We start from the raw sequence: 9012 nt of genomic DNA, 5'->3' as shown, positions 1-9012 counted from the left end.
GTCAAAGTCTTGGATGCCGGGGCGGGCGCCCTGGTGGTGGGTCCGTGGGACTCATGGGCAGGGCCGTGGCTTGGTGCTGCCCGGTTGCCACGGTTGTGTCGGCGGCGTGGGGCCGGGGTGTGGCGTTCGGTGGCGGTGAATGGTGGCCGGGGTGAAAACCTGCTCTATCTTCGGACGGACCGAAGGCAGCGAAGCTCGTTCCCTTCTTGAAGGCGTCGTCACGGCTCTCATTGCCTGTCGTGTTGTTCCAGGGGAAACTCTGATCCTCGGATCGGGCGGTGGCGGTGCTCCGTGTCGTCCCCTTCCTGAAGGCGCCGCCTTGGAGCCCACGGTTCGCCATATGCAGTTTCACCTCTTCGTGTAGTGCTAGGGATGGTGTTGCTGCGCTCAGTGCCTATGTATCCTGCCTCGGATGTGTGTTTGCGTCTGTTGTGGGGTTCTGCGTTTGTACCTGGTGCTGTTGATCATTGCTTTATATATAAAAGCGGGGTGAAAGTCTTTTTCAGTAATTCGAAAGGTGTATTCCTAGATTTTCATCCTTTTATTCTGGTTCTCACTGAGCACAAGAATATTAACATATTAATTTTAGCCCTGAGCTATGATCTATGAGTTGTATAACTGACTACGAATAAATAATCGAAAACATTAACATCTCCCAGTTAGTATGTCACAAAGTAAATAAACCTGATTTGAAAGCAACAAAGCATATAATAATATACATCAAGCACTCTTGCATCACAATATACCTTGCTTGGACCAAATCTCGAAACTTTCTTTATGCTACTGATTTGCATTGCACAAACCTTGGTTACTTCCCATTAACACTTTAAGTGGCAGACTGAACAAATGTAGCATTTTGTAGACTAAACGTTTATAACAATGGAGCGGAAAAAGATAGAGAAATTACAGCCACACAGGGTTAACAGATTAAATAAACAGCCAGATGATGGATAGCATTTTTTTAGAATGAATATTTCTAGCTTCTTGTGTTTACCTTATTTGCAATAATATGGAAATATACCTGAGGATTTCACGAGAAGGGCTTGACCTGAAAGAGCAACGATCATATAGTGGAGGAACTACAGAGGGTGAGGATACAGGACAAAGGAAGAGATATATGTGATAATGTGTCTTGTGTGTATGCACTGTAGGATTGATATGCTATTCTGCAGGAGTGTGTGTCATATATGATGCACCAATTAGTTCATATGCAGCTGAACTTGCATCACCTTCCACCGAGTGGTACAACCTGGACTAATAGTTATGAGAAAGATGTGGCATTATCGAAGGTATCTACACCCGAGTTACACACAATATTTCTGTTAGATGAGAAACACCCAAAAATCTGCAATCAATATAGGTAACCCATCAATCTTAGACAAATAACCGACCAGCATACCTGTTCCTTGGCGTGTTTTATCTTTCCCCTTTCTCTGATGTGGAGAACTCAGCAGACATGTCCGGCCAGCCGACGATGGGGCCTGGTTGCCTGCCAGCGGCACAGCACAACACAACCATAGTTGGCATAAGCTGTTGGAAACTTGGAATCAGACCTGGTAGCATGTTGCACTGGCTGCCGGGTCAGAGAAGGAAACCTGGTGGAGAATGACGCAATCTAGCTAGTATGTCGAAGGAGGGTACACAGGAGAAAGAAGGAGGGGAACACACGAGTGTTTTTATAATTGAGAAACCATGTTTCCTTGGGAAGGAGCAGAGCCGGTTTCAGGAACGAGATGCCCAAACATCATTAAATCTAACCTATTGGTCCGTTGAATTAAATGGGCAGATCTCTTTTTTCTGACTTTACCTAGGATTAATGTGGGAGCTCCTATGGTGCCCCCAATTAGTGTGTATATCTAAGATCTTGTGTTGAAGCCACTTCCTCGCTCCTGCAATGGCAACGAACAATAAAATAAAATGGAAATTATCAACAGGTTATGCCACCTAATTGGAAAGGACTCTGAAGAATATTGTCAAGCTAATACGCAAGGAGAGACACATTAGTATGGTTAACAGCTATACTCTGTTTACTTTTGACTGTAAAGGATGGAATTCAGCATCTAAGTTTTGAATCAGATGAAGACTTCCATGGCCTTGTTAACTAATTAAGGGAAAGGAGTATGATCTGAGGGAGAAGGAACTGAAATATGTTATACCTGGAGTGGCGACGGCATTTTTATCACCGAGGTAGTTTTTCTCTTAGTGGATTCTCCAGTGTCCAAGTTGTCGTTTAGCCAAAAACTGAAATTGAAATAATTATCAATAGGGAATTGGTTGCATGGGAATCAAAAATAAATAAATAAAGATGAAACATAACCAAATGTGCAACAACTAGGAAGTATTGTGAAGAATAATGTCATGGTAATACACAGGGAGAGAGACATTAGTATGGTTAAGAGCTATCCTCTCCAGTTTTGACTGTAAAGGTTCGAATTCATCATATTTTGTTAGTTGTGATGAATCGGATGAAGAAATCCATGATCTTGTTGACTGATTCAGGGAGTATGACCCGAGAGAGAAGGAACTGAAAGACGCTATCCTGAAGTGACAACACCATTTTTATCACTAAGGTGGTTTTCTTCTTAGTGATCCTCCAGTGTCCAAGCTGTCAAAGAGTGAGCAGCTTATGAACCTTCCAAATACCAAGGCTGCAGTAATTATGGAGCAAAAGTATGGTTACAATTTGATCAGCACACTAGTGATCTCTCGAAAAGTCAAGAGAATTCGGGTTCTGAAGAAAAAACGTACCACAGTCACTGTTTAGAACTTGTATGGCCTGCTCGACTCCACTGCTAACATGTCATCAGACTGATTTGGCATCACCAGAATACGATGAGCACAATGCTGGAAAGTCCAATAGACATAATCACTCTCCTAGTGAAAGCAAATAAGACATGAGCCAAATTTGTAGGGCGCCAAATCTGTTATCAAGGAAAAAGATTACATTGATTGTAGCTCTTTCATTGAGTCACCTAGTAGTAGAAAACTGAAGTCATGCCCATGCCATGCAACATGAAAACATGCCAAAGATAAGCTCTGCTGGAAGCAGTTTCAACATATAACACATGCAAAAACAATATGTGCATAGAAAATAGTGAGGTTTTGCTATTTCAAGATTTACATATCCGAATTTGACTATAACTAAAATCACTGAAAGAGAATAGGGACTATAATATTTAAATGTAAATCCTATGCTTCAAACTGGAACGACGTTAATAGTCCTGACATTTGTTTCTGGAGAAATGAGTTCAATCACCTCGTAGTTGTAACTGAACGCAATAATTCATACACTATGCTCTTAAAATCGGCACGGCCTCATATTTATATATATTAATCGATAGGCAAGCTTTTGTAGCTAATCATATTTTAATTCGAGGGGAAATAACAGTGAAGACAACAACAGTATTACTTATCACCAACCTCTAAGGATCTAGTCGTTAGAACCTAAAATTTTAGACCTCCAAAATTCAAATCCAAATACGTATAACTATTAACCAACCTCCATCAGGCCAGCCGGCGAGCCAGACACCAACAAATACGTATGTGAATATAGACCTCAACTTCTCTCACACCTCGCTTAACTCCTATGGGGTTCCCAAACTTCTCCAACCCTATCCTCCCCAAACTTCGGATGGCTTCCAACATCCTCCCCGCCACCCACCAACCCAGCAAGAAAGATGATGGCCGACGCCCGGGAGTAAGTTGGATCAAAATCTAGTTCTAATATAGAACATGTAACTGAAGACCAGGCAACCAGAAAATAGAAAGTGAGTAAGAAAAATACAAAGAGTCGGGCATTTTGGAGACCGAACTCCATGGAGGCCTTTATTTTGAAAAATTCAAAATTCCATATTTTAGTTTCAAAAATTTCCAAAAAAACATACATATACAAGGATGTAATGTGTATGTGTGAAAAATTTCAGGATGAAATCCGTTGAATTGTGAGCTGCACAAAAAAAACATGGACTTTGAGGATGAACAGTACATATGCTAAAAAACAGCAGATTTGTCTTTTTTGTGTAGCTCTCATTTTAACATATTTCAACCTGAAAATTTACACACATACATTACGTATCTAGGTATGTGCACATTTTTTCAGAATATTTGGAAACTAAAAAGTTTGAATTTTGAAGTTTTCAAATTAAGGCCTCCATGGAGCTCGGTCTCTGTTATATATGGCTGTACAGGAGTTATATATGGAACTAATAACAGCACAGAAAGAAAAGATAGATACCAAGTATTAACACAATTTATTTCACACCGACCTGTGCCCTGTGAGAGTGCAGGGACTGACGTTTCTGCAGGAGTTGCTAGCTGCCGGACAGTATACACATAAAAACATTTGGTTTAACAATTTCTGTTGTAATCGGATCAAAATCATCCTCGTCTTGTCAATTTTATATGGCTAAAGCGGTAGGCGAGTAACCCTGATGGTGTATCAGCAATGTAAACAGAAGGGTGGCTACTTTCTGAGATCAACTCGCTCTACAGATAACTTCCTTGTATTCCCTCATACTGTCGGTGATGCTTGAGAAGGATCAACAGAAGCACGTTCCACAGAAATATCTGCAATTTCAGAGAAAAAAAACAGCAGATAAGGGAATTAATCTAGGACCAAATTTCAGGCATAAAAATTAGTAGGTGTGAGCAAACAAACAAGAACTAGCTCATTCTTAATTCTGAAAGTAATACTGGAGATCCAAATCAACTGAATTAGTAAGCATCAGATTTTCTGGTTAATTTTGTTAGGGAGTATGCAACTTGTATTTCCGGTGCCATAGGCCAGTATATAAAAATCCGCGGTTCACGGGACGCCTAGGAGACCTGCACGAGCGGGCGCCAGCAATGAGACGGAACAAGCCGGCAGTCGCAGGACAGGCGGAGCAAGGCGGCGGACGACGGAGCAAGCTGGCATGGGGCGGCGACCTCCTGGATCGGGTGGTGGCGGCCTCCTGGCAGCAGGGCGGAAACGGTGGGCAGAGGGAAGGCCGGAAGGGCCAGCAGCCGGCGTGTGGAGATGGGGCTGATTCCTGAAGGAGATGGGTGATGGCGGAAGTAATGGCGGACGCTAGCAGGGCTAGCAGCAGCACCAGCCACGAGAAAGAGATGGTGACGGCGAGAGAAGAAATCGGCAGCTGTGGCAAAATAGAGGATGGCGGCAGCTCGACGGGATCTTAGCATGAGTTGCACGTGCGGAAAAATACCTAGGCATTAATATCATGTTTGGAAATATAGAACTTGCATTTCCCAGTGGGCATAGACCAGTATATATATGCAGAAAACCCTTTATAGAATGGGGGAAATACAAAGGGACACATGGCCCTAATATACCATGTCATAAGAAGATGCAGGTGCGAAAGAAGACATAAACTCTAATATACCATGTTATAAGAAATATTCAATTTGTATTTTCAGGTGGGCTTAGGCCAACATAGAAAACCCTTCTATAGAATGGAGAAATTACAAAGGGATACACAGCTAAATATACATAACTCTAACCGATTTCATCAGGAACAAAATTTGAACTATTATTATAAAATTATATAGCAGACTGTAGACAAGGATAGAAACATCAATACCTTTCGGTGTTACCATTTTTCAATGTAATATGGCGTTACCAATTTAATGTAGTTATGCCACAGTGAGAAACTGTAAGTCTGCTACCAAAAAGGAAAAGGGGAAATTAAAGTTTCATAAGATGAGAATGTACCATCGTCAAGGCTTATTTTCGCAGATGTGGTTACCAACCTTCTAGTCTTAAACCTTGAGCTGATGATGAAACACAGTTAGGAAAATCAAATAGAAATAAATTAACTGAACTGATCAAATTGCTTTAGAAATAGCATACCAGTAGGAAAATGTTTGATGTATTGGATCAACTCCCTCAGGCCCAAGCTGAGAAATAAATGGGATTATTAGTTCCAGATGCTAATAACAAAATGTTTCAATTTAAATCAATATGCAGTATTTATAGATTTACTATGCTAAGCATGTAAAACGATACACAATGCGGATTCTGCTAGTATCCTGCACATTCTTCAAACAACTCTGGGGTAAATAAGAACAGCCCGGCCCAGCTACTAAATCTATCATTTATTAATAGAAAATTTTGGAAATTCTATCACTAATTTACCTCTATTCTCCATGCATCAGCCTTCAGACTAACATCAACAGCCTGGCGTTCTTCAGATATCTGCATTAATGAAAAGAACAAACCATAAATCAAACTATGGCAATGTTGAAAAATAACTTTAGAATGAAAATTCTAGAAGTTTACGAACCCAAAACTCAAAGTGGAATAGGTCATGTGATGAGTTCAGGTGACACCCCCTTGAGAAAAAGTCCATAAAAACTGTTCCCATCAAAATAAATAAGGGTGGATAGAGTAATAATATAATGTAAATTTCCTCACCAAGAACAAGACAGCAATAAGCAAAATTTGAATAAATAACAAATGTGCAGTGTGAAATAACAAAAAAAATGGTTTACCCCAAATGTAGCAAATGACACGGCTCCCTAGCCTTAGCAGCAATAAGCAATATTTAAATAAATAAACAAGATGCAAGTTATCTTCAAATTTTACCTTGTAGCTTCCACACTTTACGAAGCAAAAGGGGCAAGCAAAATCTTCAGTGACTGGTAAGAAGGGATCAATATAAGAATCATGAACTAAACAAAAATATTTAACTTCAGCAACAAATGTTATGCAGTGATGCAAAACTGCACATAGGTAACCACAAAGCATTTAACACAAGATCATTGCGATGATAAACATTCAAAACATGATGACAGATTAAAAAAACCATTAATATCGTCCCCGTCTTTAGTTCTAGGATCATATTCAAAACCATTAACAGCATAAATTCTCCACTATGTTACTTCCTTTTGTATTGATACCCTAATATTCCTATATTGAATATTTTCCCCACATTTTTTACCTTGCTAGGGCACCATAACTTATTGGACAAAGTAATTAATAAGATTACTTACCACCATAAAACATCAGAAGCTTTCAACCAATAACATGTTTACCGCAGAATCTTAGCAATATTTCATTTACAATTGCATACATATTGATATTGTTACTATTAACAATCAAACATATCTAGTTAGTTACACTAGGAGAAAATGAAGAGCACCTAGGGAAAATGTCAGTATATGATGCTAACAAATGTCGATGAAAATGAAAAAATGCGCTAGCCCAAATGTTGTGTAAGAAAGAACCTTCAGTCTTTTGCATAGTATTTTTGTAATACTTGTAGTTGAAATGCACATTTCCAGCTCTTAATCTGCAGAAATATAAACAAATAAAAATGTGTTTGTAAAGCTGAAACTTAGAGCAATGTGTCTTGATAAACCCTAGTGAAACACTAGATCAGCCAGACTTGGTTCTAGGCTGACTATCCTGACCACAAAAAGGCCAGGCTCACAAGCCAGATAAACCTGGCTCGCTAGCCAAAACCGCAAGTCCAAATGCTAAGCAATAATAGAATTTATTTCATGTTGAGATATTTTTACCTGCCCTTTTACACATCCACATCCATGACAATTTAAAAAGCTACAGCTTCCATCCACTAACTCACAATTTAGTTGAAACCCTATAAACTGAGCTTTAATTATGCAGTAATCCTATTAATAAAACCCGTATAGTTTTTATCCTGCCATTATTACGTGATGGACAAATGGAGGAAGAACAAACTAGCAACATGATCAGCACAAGTACATTTACCACAAGGACTAACACAATGATAGAACTAGTATTATGAAAAATCAAGCAATAGAATTTTAACATGCTCGCACTTAACCTCCTAAAGCGAGAAATTCATCCTAGTCGTTGGTTAATCATGGACACTGCTGGCAGACAACATAAAACATGTGTAAGAGCATAACATTTATTAGTGGTAGAGAGATTTAATGTTCATTACTTCCAAATATTATTATGCATTTTGTGTAATGCAAAACATGTCATTCATACATAGACATACCTCATCTATGCTTCATTTTATTCGTTTGTTGGTTATGATGACAGAGTTGAATATCCGTGGATATTTTTTAAGCAGTAGAAACATACTAAATTCCTCAAGTAATTAAATTGTGAAGCATAAACTTTCGTGGTCAGGTTTCGTACGTAAACATGCATACATATTTGATATGTTACCGAGGACACATTTTTCACATCTCTCTTAATATAATATTCAATATATTCCTGCTATCAAGTGCTTGCCAATTGTGATTAGCTCTCATTGGGGAGCTAAATGTGATGTTAACCATTGGATGACAAATGAGTAAAACTGATATAGATTTCGGACCAGCGTAGAAAGGTTCTACCTAGTAGAGCATCTCTCCAATACTCTCCCATTTCCGAATGTATTTTTATTTCTAGGTGATCAAGATGACCAACCAAAAACTCCAGAATTTTATATCACCCAGAAAATCATTAGAAACTTCTTTCAATACGAGCTCATGCAGCATACAAATTGGAACTATTTCTACTTCATTGCTAAGGGAGGTGTCACTGGATTAAATGCTCCAGAGGTAGTACGTAAATCTGTTGGTATCCTTCTTCTTAAGCCAGACAAAGACAACGATGCTTCTTGGTCATTATTGGTATTTTTTATATTTTTTCTCTATTTAAATATGTCTACCTTTTGACTGTATGGGTTATTCCATTGAAGATCACATGAAAATATTAATGTGCATTGTTTGACTATTAGTCTAGTATGGTTTTGCATCAAAACAATATACTTAAAGAGTTCGCCCTCTGCCACTGAACATATGCATGTTTCACTCACTGTTAGGCATCATGTGTTAGGAAAATCCAGGGAAAAATAGAATTATTTTTCTTCCCCGTTACCTTTACATTGCAGTAGTTCAATTGGGTATTTCTCAGTATAGTAGAACTTCGATGGGAGAAGCGTCTCAATTTTGTTTGTGAAATAGTACACAGTAAGGAGAGTTTAATCCGAAACATCCTGATCTGAGCATGTTTTGTGTGTCGACCACATATGTGTT

General features: G+C 39.0%; 1 protein-coding gene across 8 annotated transcripts; it reads right to left on the bottom strand.

Moving 5' to 3' along the window:
* Positions 1-24: 24 nt before the first annotated feature.
* LOC123175820 (polycomb group protein EMF2B) lies at positions 25-7397 on the bottom strand. Of its 8 annotated transcripts, none has more exons than XR_006488171.1 (11): positions 7225-7397; positions 6584-6636; positions 6282-6352; positions 6134-6193; positions 5849-5895; positions 5711-5769; positions 4266-4566; positions 2749-2921; positions 2157-2648; positions 1808-1889; positions 25-1489 (listed from the first exon to the last, which is right to left on the bottom strand). XR_006488171.1 is itself a non-coding variant. In XM_044590325.1 (9 exons), the coding sequence occupies exons 1-6, from the start codon at positions 7238-7240 to the stop codon at positions 4511-4513; spliced, it is 291 nt and encodes a 96-aa protein (XP_044446260.1). In that variant the 5' UTR covers positions 7241-7397; the 3' UTR covers positions 966-1889; positions 2157-2648; positions 2749-2921; positions 4266-4510. The 8 variants fall into 8 exon arrangements, 1 of the variants encoding a protein (XP_044446260.1); XR_006488172.1 differs by having other exon boundaries at positions 25-1889; positions 2157-2241; positions 2383-2648; XR_006488176.1 differs by having other exon boundaries at positions 25-1889; positions 2157-2241; positions 2510-2648.
* Positions 7398-9012: the final 1615 nt, after the last annotated feature.

This window comes from Triticum aestivum, unplaced genomic scaffold (genome assembly GCF_018294505.1).
Source record: "Triticum aestivum cultivar Chinese Spring unplaced genomic scaffold, IWGSC CS RefSeq v2.1 scaffold177713, whole genome shotgun sequence".
NCBI classification, from domain to species: Eukaryota; Viridiplantae; Streptophyta; class Magnoliopsida; order Poales; family Poaceae; genus Triticum; species Triticum aestivum.
The sequence above is the reverse complement of the archived record's forward strand: the minus strand, read 5'-3'. Positions and strand labels throughout refer to the sequence as shown.